Raw genomic sequence first — 21,185 nt, 5'->3', positions numbered from 1 at the left:
AACCACAAACGTTGGATTTATTTACCACCAGGAGCCCCCCTCCAGCTTTGATTTCTGCAGCTTTCAAGTGCTACCAGAGTAGTTTCAAGTGGAAGAGTTTTGAAAGGAATTGCAAAAGGAAATACAAGTTAAGTCTGGACCACACACTCCTTTCTAAAGGAGCACCTAACATCAGGACCTGATGGTAGAAGAGGCAATTTACAGGCTTTTTCTGTCACAGACCCTCATCCTAACTTTGTTTTAAAATTAAATAGGTGCCTTCTGGATTTTGTTTCCCCATCTGAGGAAAGATTTGATTTTCAAAAAGTGCATCTGCATTCTGAACACCCCACTGTTTTTAGACTAAAACTGGGAGCTGAAACTGTCCAGTGACCTCTGAAAGAAGCTACCTGTAGAACCTGGAACAAGAACATTATAGGTTCTTCCAAAGCCATATGCTTGCAAGGTAATGATGTTTTTCCCTGTAATCTGCAACAGAATGTATGATACACAAATTCGGTTCCTTCATGGAAAATTGCATACCCCCCCCTTCCAAAACACTGTGAGTCATGAGAAGATAGTATCAAACCAGCAATTTATTTTGTAGTAAACACCCACATCCTGAACTCTCTGTGATCTCTGCTACATCAGCTCAGCGCTAATTAACACAGTGTAGGAATCCATGGCTACATGGGAGAGAAGCAGCAGGCCGGATAACATACAGGAATACAAGCAACTGAGTATGTTTCAGAGCCATTGCGATTTTGGGGAGGATACCCTGGACTCCAGGCCCCAGGGTGGGGACAGGTCATCCTTTACTTGGTCCTCCTCCTCCCCCCAAAATAGTGCTTGTAAGCAGCAGCGTAGCCATGGCGAAAAGCGTACATTTCACAAGGGTAGTAGTCCTCGCAGAGCTCCCTCTGATGCTCCTGGGGTGCCTTACTACGCTCCCTGATCCTGTAAAGGTAGGAGAGAAGAGAGGTAAGTGCTGAGATCTTAAATATCTGTCTACAGCCCTTTCCTGTCCCAAAACTCCCTGCTTGGATTAAGGATCCACCATTACAGTACATCGTCCAGCTACAGAGTTCTCAGCTTCTGTGTTCACCACACCCAGGGACTACAGCAGGAATGTTTTGTCTCCTCAGGCACCCTTTTATTTAGGGGCTAAGTAAGGTGGTGGGGAGAGGGGAATGGCTCCTGTCTCAACTTGAGGAAGAGTCCTCCCATTGCAGCCTTCCCCAGCCTGCTCTCTTCAGCTCTTCTGCTCTTTCCCAAACATATATATAGAAAAAAAGACCTGAAATATTCTGCAAAGGGGCCACCTGGTACTGAGGAGAAGGTTTGTCTTATGCCTCACCAAGAGATGATTTCTGTGGTTCAGTCTTTATTTTCACAAGCCTTGAATTAGGCATGAAATTGGTTACATCTGTATTTTATAAATGAGGGAAGGAGGCCCTCAGATGACTCTTTGATTTAAAAAGGTCATGCAAGTTCTGCATGAAATCTCAGGACTAGAAAAAGATCTCAAACTGAGCTAGCTTTTGGACCATCCCACATTCATTCTCTCTTCTTTTGTTGGTGCTTCCTTCAGAAAAAATGATCAGTCTTCTCAGCATGTGACATGTCTCCAAATCTAAGGACCCGCTCTCCATTACCTGAATTCTTGCTTTTCCTGGGTTTGGGGACTTAAACAGTACCTCACATTAAAAGAGAGACTGAGGCTTCTCACAAGTCACCATGGCTGTCACCCCTGCTAACAGCCTCTCTTGGCAAGGAGGAATCTCTTCCCACTCTCAAGCTCAGCATCCTGAGGCCATGGCATACCTCTCCTGAGTGATGGCTCTTAGTCTCGTGTCAGCCTGAATGAAGTCATTGGCCCTTCGCCTGTTGAGGAAGGGATCTGAAAAGGCAAGGGGTTATTCAGACTGACATATTTTCAACACCAGATTTCAACAAAAGCTGGCTTCCTCCTTTATAACAGCCTCCTTGTCTGCCCTCCCATGTACAATTAAATCCAAGACCTTTTAATATTCCCTCCTGTCCCCTGGCTGCTTCATGTATAGGCTCTCTCTGTACTAGAGTGCAGCCTGTACAGAAATGCCCATGCTGGTCTTGTCCTGCTGTTATTCAAATCACCCAGAGGAATGTTACTGTGAAATTGCTGCCACAGTCCCTCTGATTGAGCGGAGCTTGGCCCAGAACAGTTAGGCACCAAGCTACACAGACCATGGGACATCTGAGCACCCTCAGAAGAACAACAAGAACTGTGAAATTGTGTACAGGAAGGGCCTGAGTAATTCTCTCTGCCTCCAAGGTTAGACAGTCATTGAGAAGTTTGTGTGGCAGTTTTGGACTGAGGGGCCTGAAAGTCCTTTCTGACTTTTTTGAGAAACATCACAGTCCTGTTGCAGAGTTCAGGAGTCTGTGGATGTCATTTGGCTTCCACATGTGCCTTTGTGTTGCTGACTATCTGCTTTGTGAAATCCTCTTCCAGATGTCCTAATGTCCTAATTTCTTTTTCATTTTGATTCACCTGCTCTCTAACCTCTCCAGGATATTGCTTGTTCCAAAGTGACTCTCTTCACCCTTTTCATGCTTTTCCTGTGACACTCTTTCTCCCCGTTCCAGCCAAAGGATCCCTCCTATACACACGCCCCACCTGCTTCCAAGGTGCTTAGAGTAAGGCTCTCCTTGTACTTCAGGGAGATTAAATTCTGTACATGGCTTCTACAGTGGTTCTTTCCATGCTCATCCTAGAGCTTTTTGAGCAATATCATTTTCTAGTGTCAGTTAACCTGGTTTTGGTACACGTAACAGAGGCCTGAACTCTGTTCTCAAATTTTGTTTTCCAATTCTCATTTTATTCTATGCAAAATAGTGGTATGAGCTTGTGCCAAAACATGTGAAGTCTTCTTTTAACTCGCTCCCTTTTCATTCTGAAACTCCATTACTCAGTAAATTCAATTTCCCTAGGCTCAGTTGTTCTACCTATTTTATCCCTAGTAGGAGTATGAGTAAATGAACTTGGACATGTCTGTAGCACTCTTCAAATTCAATAAAATAGTAAAGCAGTCTCTTACTGAGATACTCATGGGACTCCATGCTCTCATGGGACTCTGTGGAAAGAAAGAATGAAACATGTATTATGACACTGTATTGATGGGATTCAGTATTTCATATACCACAGATCAACAGAACACACACAGAATCAGAGAAGCCAGGTTTTAAGGCACGTGTTTAAAAGGAAGAGAAAGGGAACAGTGCTGTGACCTAGAACTTATATGAGGAGTTTAAAGTGCTCAGAAGTTTAACAGAGAGCTACCTGGTGATTTAGTCAGTGCTTCCAGACTCACGCTTGGTCATCCAGCCTGATTCTCCAGCATAGTTCCTCACTTTCTGCACCTGACACTGCAGTGATAGGATACAAATTTGCCTTCAAAGCTTGCATGTATTCTTAGAGAATGGACTAGCACAGTGAAATACACTTGACTCTTGCATGAAGCAGCATCTTAATTCTACCAATATGGAACTGTGTGCCTCACCAGGAAAAGGGGATGATATTACAAAAGGAAAAAGGGAAATCTTCCGATTATCAAGGAATATTTAAGAATTAGCATACTTGTCATAGTTCAGAAAAGAAAGGGACAAAAAGAGGAGCAGTCTGTGAGGTGAGCTGGAACAGAGAGGAAGAGTTTGAAGCATCCTGGACCGTGAATTCCAATGACTGGAGGTAAGAGCTCTGGATCAGGCCTAGGAGGATCTTACACAAGGGCAGGAAAGCAGGCAAGAGATCAAGTTAAGGGCAAAGAAGACACAAAGTTAAATAACAAACATCTGAACAGACCATAAATGTCTGCAGGTTTGGAGTTTTCATTCTACCCAGTAATAAAAGTCACCTACCATAGGAAGTGGCAGCCACCACCAAGACAGCCAGGAGCGTAAGGATGACAAGAGTGCGCATTGTGCCAGTGCAGGGACGAATCTCACTCTGTCTTTCTCACTGTGTTTTGCTCTCTTCTCACTGAGGGTAGCTGGAGATCCTGGGCTGACTGCAAAATTAGCAGTGGAATGTTTATTATGAAAACAGAGCTAGGAGGAAGCCCGTGAAAGAGCCTGGGCAAGGTGACAGCTAGCTGGTACACACTCTTCTTGGAGCTATTACAAAACATCCTCTATTAGCAGACTGGATTAGGTTTTGGGAAGGAAGGGGCATGCCCCCTTCCTCTCATAGCTCAGGCCTGGGGGACATGATCCAGAGGCAAACATGTCACTAGCACTCCACACTCAGAAAAGCTGGCCTAGGCAAGTGGAAGGAATTTCACAGGCTGCCAGGGGCCCAAAGGCAGAGGTGTGTGTTGATCCCAAATATAAATGTTTGTTTTTCTGATTTTTCCTCTGATCTGCTCTCTTTGCCCTCACCATACTCTGTCTGGATACAAGCAGCCCAAACTCTTCTGTCAGCTTTGCCGATGGAGACATGGAGCATGAGGTTTCAAACATTCCTGTCCCACTCAGACCCCCTCTCTCCAGCTGTCCTCTGCTGCAATGCCAGCCTGCCAGCTATCAGAGAGGGAATACAACCCTGTTGCCCCTTTTCATCTCCTACTTTATTGCTTCAGAAGTGACAAGCAGCAACCTGAAAGAATCCCTCTGCTGGTGTGATCATGATTTTGGCATTCAGATGACAGCAGCACCCAGAACTCTATCTTTGAAGGCTCTCACAGTGGTGCTGACCCCAGACTCCTCTTGCAGCCCAAAGGACAGCATCTTGGTGGAGTCAGAGGCAAACATTTCCCTCTCTGGTCTAGCACTAGCAGTCTTTGCCTCATGGGCACCAAAGGCACATGCCAACGTAAGGCTTTTCATCTGGGATGAATCAAGGCCCGCAGTCTCGGGGAGAATTACCTTGTCTTTTAACACCTAAAAGAGTTTGACTGGATCCAATATCATGGGCAGCAGAGATGCACAAAACATCAGGTGTTCCACTCTCCAACTCTTGGAACAGTAGAAAGCAGTGAAAGAGGAGTTAGAGATGGCTATCCCTGCTGAGTGAAAAGGAAAGAGTTTGCTAGAGGCAAGGTAGGGAGGGGGGGTGGGCACCTACTGCCTACTAGCCCTCCCCCAGTGGCAGTGATGGGGCTGGAACCCCAGACACTGCCTGGGAATGAACCTAAGCCACAGGAACCATTCTTATGTCTCATCCAAGCTGTGACTACGGCCTGTTTTGTCTATGTGTATATGCAGGTATCAGGATTTCTCACTGACAGGATGCAAAGTGAATGCACTCTGGGTGCAGACCATTTTACTCAAACCACTGTGCTGTTGTCACTGCTGTCACCTTCAGAGGCCAATCCGTGAAGCCACACTGAAGGTAACACAGCCAAGAACTGCAGGGACATTTAGCCAGAGCCTAACACTTCATGAGTGAGGAGTGAAATTCATTGGAAAAATATTACTCTGGGCTTTGCAATTTACTCTTTCAATGTCAAACTCATGACCCTTACCTGAAGCGTCCTTTCTCAGGAAGAAAAACTGACCAGGGACTTCAACTTCAGACCAAAGAGAAAGAATTTCTCTTCATCCCCATTATCCCACCCCACGTGGAGAGCAGCTCAGTCCTGCACCATCAAGGCCCCCCCATACACATCCACTTCTTGCCTCTTCAGTGCTTAGCCTGAAATGAGGAGGAAAACTTGGGGAAAAGCCATAAGTTTGCTAGAGACACAAGGTCAAAGGGGAACTGAGACTTTGCTGCTGGCACTCTGTGCCCGGCCACTCCTCTTTAAGGAAATTCTCTGCTCTGGGATCCTTTTCATTTCTTAGAACTTAGAAGTTTTGGACTAATTGTTGAATGTGGATTTTATAGGTTTCCCAAATGTCTTGTACAGTAGCTGCTAAGAAAGAAAAACATGAAGGAGAGGCTGGAGGACAGACCCCAGTGGGAAAGCAGTGGGGCACAGAGAGGAAGATGCTGGGTGTACTTTGGAATGAAAGTGAAGCTGCCCAGTGGGAAACTCCAACACACTTTCGAGCCAAACCCTCTTTATTTGTCTTCACTCAGGGCAGAGCTTTCTGCTCCCTAGAAGACTCTGCTCCCATTTCAGAGGACTCTAATACCAGAATGCCTGGAGCATACTCTGCCATCAACCACAGGAGAACAGCCACAAACACCACTTTAACCCAAATGTTTCATTTGTTACCACAGAAGCAATACATTTTTCAAGGAATGAATGAACATGCCAGCTTCACAGCCCTATTCCAGCAAATCTCCTTCGGGGAATTTTTCCTCTTGCAAAAGTACTCCTTTCTGCTCCCCCTGCACTCCATACTTTCCCAGCACACATCTCCCCTACTCAACAGCAGTGGGCTGCCCTGGGGATAACATACCATGCAGCACAGTGAGCCCAATCCCTCTGCTTTCTTGCAGCATCCACTAGTTAGAAGTACAGAAAGGAGCTAAGACAAATCTGCACATGCCAGGAAGATCCCTGTAGACTCACAAATAAAGGAGGGATCAGAAAAGCAGCCCTGATGTGTCTGCTGCTGGAGTGGAAAATCACAACACCGTACACGCTGTAGCAAGCACTCCTAACATTTTACAGCAGTGAAGCACCAGCAAGGCAATGATAATAAGCAGCTGTCCAGGAAAAGCAAGGCAGTCCCTGAATACTCACTAAGCTGTTGCTTCCCTGCCAGTCTGCAGCTCTTGTCTCAGGGGGCAGCTCTCCTGGTGTCTTGGACCCTGGACCGAAGAAGAGGGACCTTTTATTCATTAGCATCGATCAGTGACTCCTCCCCTCTCCCACTCTTGATCCACCCCCAGGCTGCCATCAGAACCACCTTCTGCCCACAGCCAGGAAGCCAGCAACATCAAAGAGCTGAGCCAAAAGGGAGAGAGCCAGAGCACACACCAGCAGCTAGAGGGGACACAGCCACATCCAGGTTGCCTGTCTGTGCCTGGGAGCAGTGAGTGGACAGAGATATGGGAACAAGCTCCAGTCTCCTTCTTTGTTGTGAGAACCCCCTCGGCATTCACCCCCTCCTTTTCTGGCTGTCTCTATCTCAAGCTACAGTGCTAGCCAGGGCACCTGTTCTTCCTCAGGGAACAGAAGGCCAGGAGCCTTCTCCCATCTCATTTCATGCTGCTTTTACAACTGATCCCCTCTCTTAATGGCAGGCTAATAGCAGACTGAAAACCCACATAACGAAGGTGTCAGCTCTGAAACCCCCAAAAGTGACACGTGCTACACACAAACCCAAACCCCTGAGGTGCACCCTCTGCTCACATCGGACTCAGAGCAGTGCTGGGCAGCCCAGGACATGTGACTGCTGGACTGGGCTTTGGGCTTCTGGCCCAAAATGGAAATGATAGCGTATCCATGGAGATAAAGAACCGCCACTGTTTGGACAGAGAACAGTGAGCAGCTCCTGTCCAAGGGTTTTATCTTTAGCTCCTAATAGTGCTCTATGAGTCTGGGGAAGGTTCAGACTTCACTGTGGCAATGAGGTACCACGTTACTTGTGTCGTTCTACAGGCAACTGTTGGTCCTCAGATCCTGAGAACAGCAATCTTGAACTGTCCTCAAGGCAAAGGGCACGTGATCAGGAACCACCTTTGAAAAGGAGTGAAAACAGGAGGGCATTTCTTGCCCTTGTCTACCACCCTTTGGGGTCATCTAAGTTTCAACCCTATGACATCCTGAACCCTGAAAGAAATCAGGACTCAGAAGATCTGGTCACCTTCATCTACCTAGATACTGGTAAATCACTGGCCCCAATGCCATCTGGCAAACTCTTAGTTAAGTAGAAAAAAATGGGTGTTAAAACCAAAATGGCAAGATAGTAAGGAACCAGACAAATGGGGCAAAAGCTTAAGCAGTGGGAAGGAGAAATTATGAGAAATTGCACATTGATTTTCTCTTGGGACTAGATTTACTTTACTTCTCTTAATGATGGACATTAAAAGTGATAATAACACAAAGCAAGAGGGCAACAGCAGTGAAAAGGAAGTCTGAGAGCTCATACAGGATGAAAAGGATGACCTTTAAATCTTCATTAATAGGAACAGAATAATATGCAATAGGGCAAGGTCTGCCATCGGGATTAGCAGTAAGAATCCTGCTGTAAATTAAGAGCTCATTAGCTAGAAGTAATTGGGGAACAAAAAGAAGAGCTATGAACCAACAATCATAAAGGCAAGGACAGAAGATCCTTACCTTACCAGAGAGATCTCAGCAGGATTCCTCTGCATGGCCCAGGTCACCCCCTTCATGGAATAATTCTGGTGGGAAGTGCTATAGATGAGGAGGAAAATATGATTCACACTTACACCCAAAATGACAGACCTTTTCACCATAGCCTGTGGGAGTTGCTAAACCTTTCCACCCCTGCATTGACCCCAAGGCTTTTCCAGCAGGACAATGGACTAGCAGTCAGGTTTTGTTTCCAGTACCCCCCAAGGGCTGTGTCACAGTCCACAGCTCTCATGATTAGGAGAAGTCTCATTTCCAGCCTCTGGCTTTAAAGCCATGATCCACATCTATGTCTCCCTCACTGAGTGCCCAGCTCATGTTAGGAAGGCTTCAGCAGAGTTGCTGAGTGCTCCAGTAAGGGAATAAACCCTATTAGCTCTGCAACAGAACAGGGTTTCCAAACCCAGGTTGCCCAGAGTATCAAGTAACTGGACTTACCAATCTGGACAGTCCTTTCCAAATTTGCTTCTGTGTTTCAGGATGTAAATTAGTCAGCCACCACATGGTCTATGGCTTACATGGAGATTTCTCAACCTGATAAACAAGTGCTTCTTAGAACAACTAGTTCTACAGCACATGAGAAAACCAGACTTTATTTTTACTTTTCCATTTAGTCCTAAGTAATACCGAGGAACTGGTCCAAGAAGCAAGAATAATTGAGCCACTAAGTAAGAGTGTTTGACTATCCACAATATAATTAAAGTCAACAACCTCATGGAATAAATCGTGCTGAAAACTAGCATACTGACACTAAGCTTTAGAAAGGGAGATGTTTTTTAAACACAGAAGCTAGTCAAAAGACTACGAAATAAAAATAAACAGAACACATTTCAGATATTTAAAGAACTTGATATACATATCTGAATATGTGTTAGCTCTGGCAGGAATCTCACTCAGCCATTCAAAATTAAAAACTAGCTAAAATGCTAGTTAAACCTGAGGAAAAAAACATTGCAAAACTAGATTTAAAGATTTCTAAAGATTAAAAGAAAGGGGGAGCATATAAAAAGGAAAATCTAGTTTCATATCAATCAAACAATTTTTTTCAAAATAACTGCAATGACTAATTTCCACTTCCATGATGGAATGGGCAAAAAAGAGTAATTTCATAACAAGTAAGTGATGGGGGTTTTTCCTTCAAAAATATTTAAACACATATTTTTGAAATCTGCCTTGACCTTTCCCCTGAGGAATATTTTGCCCCCAGCATTACAACTTTCTGCAAAAATAAATTTTCCAGTTTGAAAATACATATTGGTTCTAACAATGTGGATCTGTGTGTAGTCTTAGGACTATTGTAAAAACCACTGCCTGAAGCTCACAGATAGTGTCAGTCTTCTGTGAGTGGGAAAGCTCCCACACTATCTTACAGTTCTTTTCTTTCATGCTTCCTCCAACATTTTGGGAGGTTTAGAAGCTTCCCTTTCCATCTTACGTAATAACTGCCAGTAACTTTCTCCTGCCCATGGATGTGGAGTACACCTGCATGTCCAACCTGAAGAATGTCACTCTGGGCTCTGGGACAAATGGTTGCTCAGCATCCCAGGGCTAAGGAGCAGGACTGAAAATAAACACCATTAAAAGGCCCAGATCCTTCTTCCCTGAACAAATTCAGAGGGTGAAAGGATAATCCTTCTTCCACTTGCTCTGACTTAACAGAATTCGGGCCCCTCTCCATATTAATCATGACCATAAGGAGAAGTTTATAGTTGGTGAGCTGTGCAGGTTCATTGTGAGTTGGTTGGTAAACTGGGAAGGCTTTTAGCACTGCATTATATTAGCGGTGGCAAAATTAAATTTCATTTACTGTACTGAAATTCAGAAATTAGTGTCCGGACACAACCTCTATGCAGCTGTGATACTCAAAGTTACTCCCTGTAATCCATCAAGCTTCAAAACAAAGCCCAGTGTCCTAGAAAAATCTCAGTCTGGCTATGAATACAGGAGCATTTGGAGTCAGCAGTACAGCCTAATGGGAGCTCACTGCTCTCCAGTTCTGCTTGTTGGAAAAAAGTGAGCCTGGCTCAAGCCTTCAACTCCAATGCTTAGCACCCTCTGTGGGATATCACTGAGTTACCTCAAAGACTATCTCTGTTTGGCCAGGACTTGCCAGAACAGCTGTGTTTGGCTGGTAATAGGAAGTTCATGAGCACAGAAGACTAAGATTTCACAGCAGTCAGACCAAGGTTATTCAGTTCACTGAATAAAGCAACCAAAACATTTTAGGGCTAAGAACTAACTCTGTTGCTTCCTTTGGCTTGACCCCCACCCACCCACACATGTCCACATACAGTGATCAGCATATTTCTCTTTTAGTCCGGGAAAGAAGGAAGACAGGATAATATTAATATTACTTGGATGTTGAAAAAATTGGCAGAAGCTCTTGTGTAGAGATTAAATAACCCATATAAGAAACTTGCCTTTCATGTACTTCAAGAATCCTATGAAAAACAGGGCAAGCAAAATGTTCAAACTTTGTCTACATAAACAGAACATGCTTCTGGGTTGCACTCTTATGGGAAAAGGGAATAGAAATCTCTCTTCTTTTTCCACCCATCCCCCTTGCTTCACCACATGAACACAAAAATGTCCTGACCTGATTAATTCTTTGGGATCAGATGAGATTTACCCGCCTTATTTCCTGTACAGACATGGGAAGAGATAAGAAAGCAGCTGTGGTTTCACTCTTCTCATCCATCTGGTAAATAAAAAAAAAAAATAACAATAATGCTTCTTTTTTTTTTTAACGACATATTTAGGATAGCATCTTAGATCCCAAATCTGCCAGCCCTTGTGAAGCCAAGATTGGATTGAAACATTTATGTTCTGTCTGTCTTGAATGCAGGAGGCCACTGAAGGATTTACAAGCATCCCTGTTTCTTTACTCTATCTCAGTTCAATATCTAAAGGATCATAAATGTTGTCTTTAGTAAGCAAATAAATTTTTCTGCGGCACATCAAGCCCATGGTCTTGGCCTCTGTTGTTAATATCAGATAGAGTACAAAGGAATGCTAGGGAGTGGAGGGAAATACACAATACACAGCTAATTGTGAAATGCTGTTTGTGGCAAGAAGAAAGGCATTCTTATTTATTGAAGCATGAAATCTGATTACTCTTATCTTCTTGTGCATAACTACAAATTATACTAATATTCCTAACATCACATGATGGTCAAATAATTTGACTTGATGACCTTCCTTAATATTAATTTCACACTGTTTATATGCTTTTTGGATACATATTTATTTTATTTGCATTAAACTTGGCAACTGATTATTTTTATTAAGAAATGTTGTGTTCACATAAAGCAGGAAAGAATTTTAAAAGGACAAGGAAAGACAAAAGGAATTCAAGAAACGTTTGGAAAATGTTCTCAGGCTTACAGTGTGATTCCTGGGGTTTTCTGCTCAGGGCCATGAGCTGGACTCAATGATCATGATAGGTCCCTTCTGACTCAGTATATTCAATGATTCTGTGATAAATCAGATCTTTTAGATTAGTTTCTTCTTCTTCCTAGAATGGCACTGGACTCCAAAACCCACCACTGTGTGAGAGGTGTCTTTGTCATTAGTGGTCCCAATTTCCTTCAAATTATAAAAGAAACAATAAAATAATAGAAATGGAGAACAAAGAAGAGGTCTGGGTGCGGAACACTGGGAAGAAAGGCATAAGAAGGGCTACAAGAACAGCCCCTATTGATGGAAGCTGGATTAGCAGATCATTAAGATCCCAGCATATTGACACAGATCCTCTGGGTATCCAGACTAGGGGAAAAAATAAATCACAGTTTAAAACCAGGTAAGTCCTAAAACAAGAGGCAGAGTACACCTACGACTTAATAAAAGAAAAAAATTAAATGTCTGGAGATGATGGTGCTTAGATGAGGAACAAGACTGAGCTCTAAGATACCTGGGTAAGGAGACAAAGGAGGATGAGTTCTAATGATACTCAGAGGTGGGAAAGGATGGAGGCAAAAAAGACAACAGCTACTGCCAACTCCTGCAGGATGCAAAAGATGCATCTAAAATGAGCATGTGGTGGCCAAACTAAGAGAAACACTGGAGACATAATGAGAACTCCAGAGCCCGTGAATTAAATCTGCTATGTAATTGCAAGAAAATGGAATAGTATGAACAAATGCCTTCTGGTGCCTCTGAATATGTGGTTATGAGGGTGTTAGTCTGAGTGAGTGAAATCAGTGTGGTTTGAAATAAAAAACCTTTGCTTTCTATAGTGTCTTGCATTGCCCTCTGTTACTTCAATATTGCAACAATAATCACCTCAGAATGGAGTATCACAAGGCAGTATAAAGACCTCTTATGATGTCCTCAGTATGGAAAACTCTTTATCCAAACTCATCTCAAGTTGTTCTGCAGCTTTGGAAGTCATCTGCTTGGTAATAAGTTTTTTTCAGAGCTCTTTCCATTTTGTCTCATGATCCTTTTGGCCAGGCAGTGGGACGAAAGCCAGGACAGGTGTACAAGAAAAAGAGCAAGACTCCAGTGCTGCAGGCATGAGGTGACAGTTTTGGATTCAACATTCCCTCTCATTTGCTCAGAAAAAGCTGAGTAGGGTCTTTTCTGCTGAAATTATCTGTCCTTTTTTGTCTACCTACGTGATAAAGGATGTAATTTTAAAATTCAATACACAGAAATCACATAATAACACCTTACAACATGTATCAGTCATAGAAGTTACATTCTACTATTTTCCACAGCAGAATCTTCCTTTTAAGACTTTTGCCAACAAAGACACTTTTGTCCATCCTGGCCTTTAACCAATGGTTTTTTTTTTTTTTTTTTTTTTCCTCTGTTCCAGTAATAGAATCTGCTTACAATACTTCCTGGCACCAATTGGATTGTATTATTTGGGATCTCTTTTCACTGTCTCCCACCTACAGCCATGGCTTCATTGGAAAATATTACTGTATATTTTTCAGGAAAATACACTGCATGAGTCACATGTTGGGTACACAGGCACTTACAACGCTGCTGGCTGGCTAAGCCTAAGATTAATGACAATGGTGTTTGCTACCATACATTTTCATACAGCAGACATTGAATGAGAATCTCTGCTGTGCATATATTATATACCAAACATTTGTACACATCTGTAGAGCACACCTTCCCCCGTGTTACTTGGCCAAGCATCTGTCTGTCACTTCCTCTCTCTGAGCTAGGTGACTGTCTTTCTTGATGGTCACTTGATTTCACTAGTGGAACTGGAGGAGGAACCAGTGAACCTACTGGAGGATCCATTAAATAAAATGGCAACACTACACAATAAATAATACATACCCACTATCTCCTAAGAAGACCCTTGTCTATTTTGAGACCTGAGTGTATAACTGAAATGAGCAGTAGGGACTGCAGTCAGGACAGTCATTTCATGCGAGTTGCCCAGGGATCTCATTAGGATTAAGGTCCTGTTTGTGCCAAGTGCTGCACAACCTGCAGGAGGGAGACACGTGTGGTTATGTGCCTGTCTTCAGCCCTCCACAGCAGAAGAGGTCTGGCAGGAGCACCTCCCTCAGCCAAGGGACCTCTTATCACTGCCTGGCCTTCCCAAGCATGGGGCTTGGTGATGGCAAATGATACACAAGCGTCCCAAGTTCACTCTCTTTTTCAGCCCCTGGAGCTCTTCTGCATTATCTGATCTCTGGGCTCTCTGTGCTATCACTCTAACAATGATCTGTTACTGCCCCAGTCCTCTATTGCAGCACTGGATTGCTAAATAGAAATCTCTGTCATTACCTTATCTGGGAAGATCTTGAGTAAGTAAGAACATAAGAAAATAATTAATCACACTGAGTTTGCACTTCCAGAAAGGGACACAATCAGTAAAACAGCAGCAGGAGTGCTATGCCACTGCAGAGAGATCTGCAAGGCTGGCATGACAGCTGAGAGCTTGGCTTTAGCTCCTTCTCTCCTGCCTGACAGCAAGCACCTGAAATCTCAGATCAGATTTCTGCCTCCTCCATGCAAAACTTTGCACTGAGGCACAAAGTTTACCTTAAGCTGCTCTCAAGAAAAAGATTCCTGATGTCTTTCTGCTGAAGCTTTCTCCTGCCTATCCCTGTCTGCCTGGTGGCTGTCCTTCATTCCGCCAAATTGTGTGAGCTCCCTGAAAGCTACTGGGCCCCAGGAACATCCCTCCTCTTTGTTCTTAGTGGGAGCTTTTGCTGCTTTTGTCAGTGATCTGGGGAATGGGTTCCTTGGGATTTCTCTAAGGGGGTGGTGAAGCTTGGGGAGAAGCAGAGGAGGATGGTGCTTGTCCAGAAACAGTCCCCTCCCACACATGTTGCCCATCTGTGACATCTCTGTCTGTCACAGAGAAATTCAAGAGACAGATTAAATATATCAAACATAAATAAAGCAGCTCCAAGTCTTTGGCTGATTGTCATGGCTAGAAATAGAAGCCAACTACTTGAGGAGCTTTGGGTTTGCATGCTTGATGGATTCCCAGCATAAGGACAGGCATTCAGATAAACCCAGCCCAAACTGAAGTAAACAATCCTGCATGACTTTTCAAGAAGGTGGCACTGAGGTGAGTCAGAGAACGTTGCTACCATTGAAGGCAATGGGCAAGGAGCAAGGAGCAGCTCCCAGGCAGCTTGTCCTGGGGGACTTGAGGGTCCCAGCAAGGATGTGAGGGCATGTTGCGAGCAAGACTACAGTACCCTTGACATGAAAAAGCTAATCCTGCAGTTCTGGGACTTCCCACTTCTGCCCAATACATAGTCTCACAAAATCAGTAGCACCATAATACCTTAGAGACCACTGCCCTATTGTCAGGTGTGTCTGATCATTTCAAAGTGGGGACAGGACAAGCAGACACACAGATCACCTCATTTCCATAGGAATAGCCAAAGAAAAGAATCCCACCCTATTTGTAAAATGCTGGTGAAGCAGTTTGTTAAGTTTGAAATGTTCTGGAAGTAGTTATCTTTATTGTTAAAAGAAGAAGAGTTTTATTGTCCTAAATCACAAAGCCAGACTTGCCAAGAAGGAGTCCACTGAAATACCACTCTCAGGACTCAGAGACCAAAGAGAAACCTTCTAACAGGGCCCCCAGGCAAAGTGCTAATCCATTTGCTTGTGTTGTTTAAGTCTTTCTTCATCACCACTCTGACAGAGGGTGCCTGGTGGGTTCTCTCTGTTCTCCTTTTGCATAGGATATTTGCTGGTTTTGAAAGGGAGTGCCTGGGGCACAAGTGATAAGGCAGGCACTTTTCCCTGGGAGCAGCAGTGTTATTCTTGAGGCAGAGCTGCCTGTAGGGCATGGGTATGGGCAAAAAGAGAAATAAAATCATACCAGGGTCAGAGGACCTGTCACTCACACAGAGACAGGGAGCCAGCAGGGAGGAGGAGGGGGCAGTGAGAGTCAGCCCTATCCTGGAGACTGAGAGGGAACCTGTGGATGCCTTGTACTCTCAAGTCTCCATGCTGCTTGCAGATAGCAAGGCAGAAAGGAGAGATCCCGGTCTGGGATCCTGAGAACAACCTTAACAGGGTGATTCTCAGGTCACCCTGCTTCTGCCTGCTGCTCTGTGGGAGCAGTGCATCTCTCCAGAGTGGTTTGTGTCTCTGTGGCAGTGAGCAACCCAGTCACAGCAGAGACACCAAAGATGTGCTGTTCCCATGCTAGAGACCTGCAAGATGGAAGCACCTGAAAGACCCATTAACCATGGCAGTATCCAGACTCCCGGATGACAGAATAGGTCTGTGAAAAGAAGATTGGTGAACATTTAAAGACTGTTGATAATTTGATATAAGCCTTACTACCTCAGTTACAGCATCAGAAACTGCCTTTCACTTAAACAATACCTTCCTTTCTGCTACTGTCTTGCAATTACTAAAATGTACCAAGGAAGAGCTCGTTCACATTTTCTTTTCACCTGCCACTTGTATTTCTTGATTATGCAAATATGCCTTCTTAATATCTTTGCAATAAAATATTTTAAACACAATAATATTCAAATATTTGCTAATTATTCAAAATAGCATTAAAATATTGATGACACAAATGTATCTTCTTAATATCTGCTTAACATAATATTTTCTCTACTGCTAGTATCTCAACAGAGCAAAACACCTGAAAACATTGCTACGAGATGGGGTCTGAAACCCAGGATGCCCAGGGATCCAAGAAAGCATGGCAACTGCTTGGAGAAAGCAATGCAGCAAGGAAGCACATTCACCATCAGACCCCAAAAGAATAAAGAAGTTCATCCAAGAGGAAAGGTCTCACTGTCAAGGAGTGAGAGATGGAGGGAAAACAACGATCCTGGTCTGTTCGGCTTCAGCTGTGCCAAACAAGCAACCAAACAAGACAGCCTTCTACTCATGGTGAAATACTGCCATTTCAACTTAAGCAAATAGCACTGGGAGTCCCAGGGAGAGGGAAGGTGAAGAGAAAGTGTGGCCATATGGCTTACATTCAGGAGATCTGCATGCAGAAGATCTGGGCTTTGTCTCCAGCTCTGCCTACAGGCTTCATCAACAGCCTGGGGTAAGTTACTGTCTGTCTTTTCTGTTTCTCAGCCAAAGAACAGAAAAAATTGGCAAAGGAAAATAAAGTCTTGATTGCAATGGGAAGTCATGATATATCCAGGATCAACACCCACACTGAATTCCAAGATGCCAAAGAATACTCTGAGCACAACAGATTTATATTGAAAATATCACCTCTGTATTTTAAAACGCAATCTTTCAGGCATACAGCCCTCTGCTCTTCTTCATCTAACTCTCTCTCCTTCAGTAAAGAAGAAAAGAGTTGAACATTTTTTCTTGAGCTGATTATTCTATTCCTTCTGGCAATTAACAGAGCAAAAAAAAAAAAAAAAAAAACAGGAAAACTGCAAATTCCCATCCTGCTCTTCCAACAGCTGATTAGAATACCCAAGGACTTAACATTTGTCTGCAGCTGCCCACACAAACAAAGGAACTAGAATTGGACTGCACCCAGGCTATGTCTTCTGGCACCTATGGAAGTAATGATGTGCTGTACTAAGCTGGACTGAGAAAGTTACAGACAGCAATGCCTCATCTACTAGGTAAAAGCCAAGAAATAATGTTGGTGATGTAGACATACAGAACACATGACATGGATGGAACAGAATTACACTAATCCCTAAGAAGATGATGGGATGTGGGCTCTGGCCTAGGAAGAGAGGAAGGTGGAAGACACAAAGAATATATAATACTCATAACACAGGGATAGGGAGAAACCTGGAGTGCTCACACAGCCCATGTGTTCATGCTGGAGGCCGGATGGGGCTGGCATTTCAACCTGTATGTGGACAACATGAGGGGTTCTCCAGGGGCTGTGGTAATCCATGGATATTGGAGAGATAGATAGATAGATATAGATATAGATATAGATATAGATATAGATATAGATATCCAGCAGCTTGAGCCCTGGTGAGCGTGCGGGGAGGAGGACACAGCACTGTTTGCAGCTGTGATGCAGAGGGCAGCTCTGCATGGCTGCCATACGTGGAGGCCTGGTGCAGGCAGGGATGCAGTTATCCACGGGCCTTTCCTCTAACCTGGACAAAATCGCTGCTTTACAGATCATGCAACTAGCCTGCCTGCCTGTCTGGATTTGCAGATACTTTAGCAGAGAAGGGAGAAATTCAAATGAGAGAACAAGTATGCTCTTATTCAATGTGCATCTTGTGGTTTTGCAGGTTTTTCCACTGAAAATATTCCTCTGAAGTTTCCTTAGTGACTAAGCCAAAATGGGTCAAAGAGGTATTTGATTCACAGCCTTAGAAAAAACACTTCTGTGTTCTCTTCTCCACCATTATCAGCTCTCTGTGGTATCCAGCCAGCACCTTCCCTCACTGATCCCTACCTGTTTCTGGCCACATCACTCCTTGGGCAAGTCCTCTCCTCTCAAAACAGCCTTTGGCTCTTCCTTGCCCTCCTCTTTCACGCTTCTGCAAACCACTGTCCCAGTTGTATCCTTCAGACAATATTTCCTCCTGTGTCAACTCTCCCCACATCTTTGCCGTCCCTTGGGCTGCCATTTGTGGTACTGAGAGGAAGCCATGCTGTGTGGAGATGATTAAGAGTGACTAAGTCCTGTGAACTGTCCACCAGCAAGAGAGAGTTTGTTTCTAATATTGCTGCCCAGATTCATTGGTTTAGCCTCCTTCCAGATGAACTCCCCTTGGCCCCTCAGCACAAGAGAGACATGGAGTTCCTGGAGCGAGTCCAGCGGAGGACAACAAAGATGATGAAGGGACTGGAGCATCTCTCTTACGAGGAAAGGCTGAGGGAGCAGGGCCTGTTCAGGCTCGAGAAGAGATTATTGAAAGAGGACCTCATCAATGTTTGTAATCTGAAAGGGGTGTGCCAAGAGGATGGATTCAGGCTCTTCTCAGTGGTGCCAAGCAACAGGACAAGAGACAGTGGGCAGAAACTCATGCACAGGAAGTTTCATCTGAATATAAGGAAGAACTTCTTAATGGTGTGGGTGACTGAGCACTGGAGCAGATTGCCCAGAGGCTTTGTGGAGTCTCCCTCACTGGAGATATTCAAGATATTCTGGACAGAGGTGTCAGACAGCCATGCCCTTCATCCATTTATGATAAGGAGGACAACTGTTCCTACCATATGTTGTTCTAAATCATCACTGTTTCCTCCCTGTCCTGGGAACTCAGGCTCAGCTCAGTGCTGGACTTCTGTGCATGAGATGGGATCTGACTTAGGCGCCATAAAGTTCATTCTGTGACAGCTATTCTGGGAAATATCTGAGAGATTTAAGAAATGTTTTATTCAAAGCTGGCAGGATCCCTAGAAGAAAGGAAGAAGTTCAGTCCTGCCTTGCTGTGCTGGTGGTTGACCTCTGCATGCATAAGGCACCAGGGCTGCATGGCCTGGGAGATGTCTCTTCCCTTTGTGCTGGCAGTCAGAGGCCTCTCAGCACCTCCCAGCCACTGCCAAGGGCAGGAGCTGTGCTGACTAGGCAGACTCACATGCACTCACATGCTGTGCCTGCTCCTCTTCTTCAGGGGAGGTACAAAGGTTTTTCAGTCCTTCTGCAGTCAGATTCTCTGCAGCTCAGCAGTCCCCCACTGCCAGATCCATAACTCTGTGTGCAGTGGGACTGAAGTGACAAAGCTGAGGCACAGATTTTCATATACAAAGTCTTGGATCAACCTGCAGAGGATGGGGGCTAGTTCACCTCTAAGCAACACTTCATTGTTTAATGTCACACACAGCAGTTCAGGGGAATTAAAAAAAAAAAAAATGTTAGTCCCCTTGCTGAACCTCCAGGTCTCTGTAACAGTCTGCTTCTGGAGATGTTCAAATCCTTTCTCACCAAAGATGGATATGAAATTGCATCTTACACAACACAACACAACCCAGTTCCCTGTTCCCTGGGGTAAAGACAGCAGCTCTGACGTGCTTCTGCAGCCTCACTTTCCTGTGAGGCAAACTGAGCTTCCATCTTTGATACTTCATATGTCCTTTGAGTTCAGATGCTGCTGCAGAGCAGGGGTTCTCATATCACAGTATGTCTGCAATGCTAAGGTGAAAGGGAACCCCTTCATCCTGCTCTCTGTCAATTTGCATCTAGCATTTCCTCCATTTGCAAACCAAACCAGCCTCCCCAGACAGCTCAAAACATCTGGGCCACATACATCACAAGTTCAGGTCAGAGATGACACAACGGGGCATAGGACCCAAAAATAAAACAAACAAGAGATTGACCCATGCACATGATTCTGCCTCTGGTTTCTACCTCAAATGCCCTATTGCAGCGGCTAAGCCCACCAAAGCTGCACTGCAGAAGCCTTTGAGCACAGGGATTAAGACCCCCTTATTCCACTGCCACCACATCTGTGCACAGGGCATCCTGTGTGCAGCACCCCAGGGCTCTATGCGCTGTGTAAGTCCTGAAAAGTACTGCAGAACAGCTGGAGGAGGAGGAGGAGGAGGAGGAGGAGGAGGAGGCTTTTCCTGTGCCTTGCTTGTGGCTCCCAAGTTTGTTGGTTAGATGCAGAGCTCTGTCAGGTGCAGAGGGAATTAAACTCCCCAGTGTACATAAGCTCCTGAAAAGTTATCCCTATAATTAGCTGTGTACACAGTGAGCACAGTCACTGGGGACACTGCTTTTACTCTCAGGCTTGTTTGCAGAACCAGAACTTCATTCATGTCCTATTTTGTTTCCCTGCAGCACTAAGAAAGAGTCACGTCGCTGTGCCCAATTTCTGCAGCTGGCCAAGACACAGACTTCAGGTACTCATGCAGCAGGTCAGGGCCCCCACACTCTTTGATCTGGATGACAGACAGACAGACAGACAGATCAGTGCATGGCACTGGAAACACCTACAATGCTAAGACTCCTCACAGATGTCTCCCCAGTAGGCCTTCCCTCTCTACCATACTGCAGACAAAGGAATAAACCCTTTCTAGGGAGGAGCAAGGTATTGCTGTAAAAAGGAGCAGTTTTCCAACTGAGGGAAAGTGAGCAGGGCTCTTGGCAGGAGATACAGCCCTGCACATTCTAGGGCTGGCATAAAACCAGGAGTTCAAAACCATCACACATCACTGACATGAGGATTCTGGAAGGCAGGTGTGAGTTTGCAGTGCCTGGGTTCTGGGCCAGTGGGAGGTGAGCCATCTCTTATCCTCAGAGCAGCAGTGTGACAACGTCCAGGATGGGGCCCTCTGGCTCCCCAGTGTTTCAGAGGGGCTGATCCCTGCACTCACACCTTCACACAGATCAACACCAAAATTGCTTCATTCACAAGTCATTCCAGTCCAGTGTTACAATCTCTGCCCATATCCAGGGCAAAGCAGCAAGGTATTCTGACACCTTAGATCCTTCCCCTCTCTCTGGGGCACAGCCTTTAGCTCTTAGCATCTATACTGTGCTTCTGTAGTCTTTTTTCAATGCACAAAAGCCACAAGGGCATCCAGCAGAATTCAGACACATGT

The 21,185-nt window shown here is 44.7% G+C and overlaps 1 protein-coding gene across 1 annotated transcript; it reads right to left on the bottom strand.

Annotated features, from left to right (window-relative positions):
* Nucleotides 1–557: 557 nt before the first annotated feature.
* On the bottom strand, nt 558–6,737 carry MGP (matrix Gla protein). Its single transcript, XM_053944170.1, has 5 exons — nt 6,654–6,737; nt 3,880–4,028; nt 3,060–3,095; nt 1,804–1,879; nt 558–936 (listed from the first exon to the last, which is right to left on the bottom strand). The coding sequence occupies exons 2-5, from the start codon at nt 3,938–3,940 to the stop codon at nt 795–797; spliced, it is 315 nt and encodes a 104-aa protein (XP_053800145.1). The 5' UTR covers nt 3,941–4,028; nt 6,654–6,737; the 3' UTR covers nt 558–794.
* Nucleotides 6,738–21,185: the final 14,448 nt, after the last annotated feature.

This window comes from Vidua chalybeata, chromosome 5 (genome assembly GCF_026979565.1).
Source record: "Vidua chalybeata isolate OUT-0048 chromosome 5, bVidCha1 merged haplotype, whole genome shotgun sequence".
In the NCBI taxonomy this organism is placed as follows: domain Eukaryota; kingdom Metazoa; phylum Chordata; class Aves; order Passeriformes; family Viduidae; genus Vidua; species Vidua chalybeata.
The sequence above is the reverse complement of the archived record's forward strand: the minus strand, read 5'-3'. Positions and strand labels throughout refer to the sequence as shown.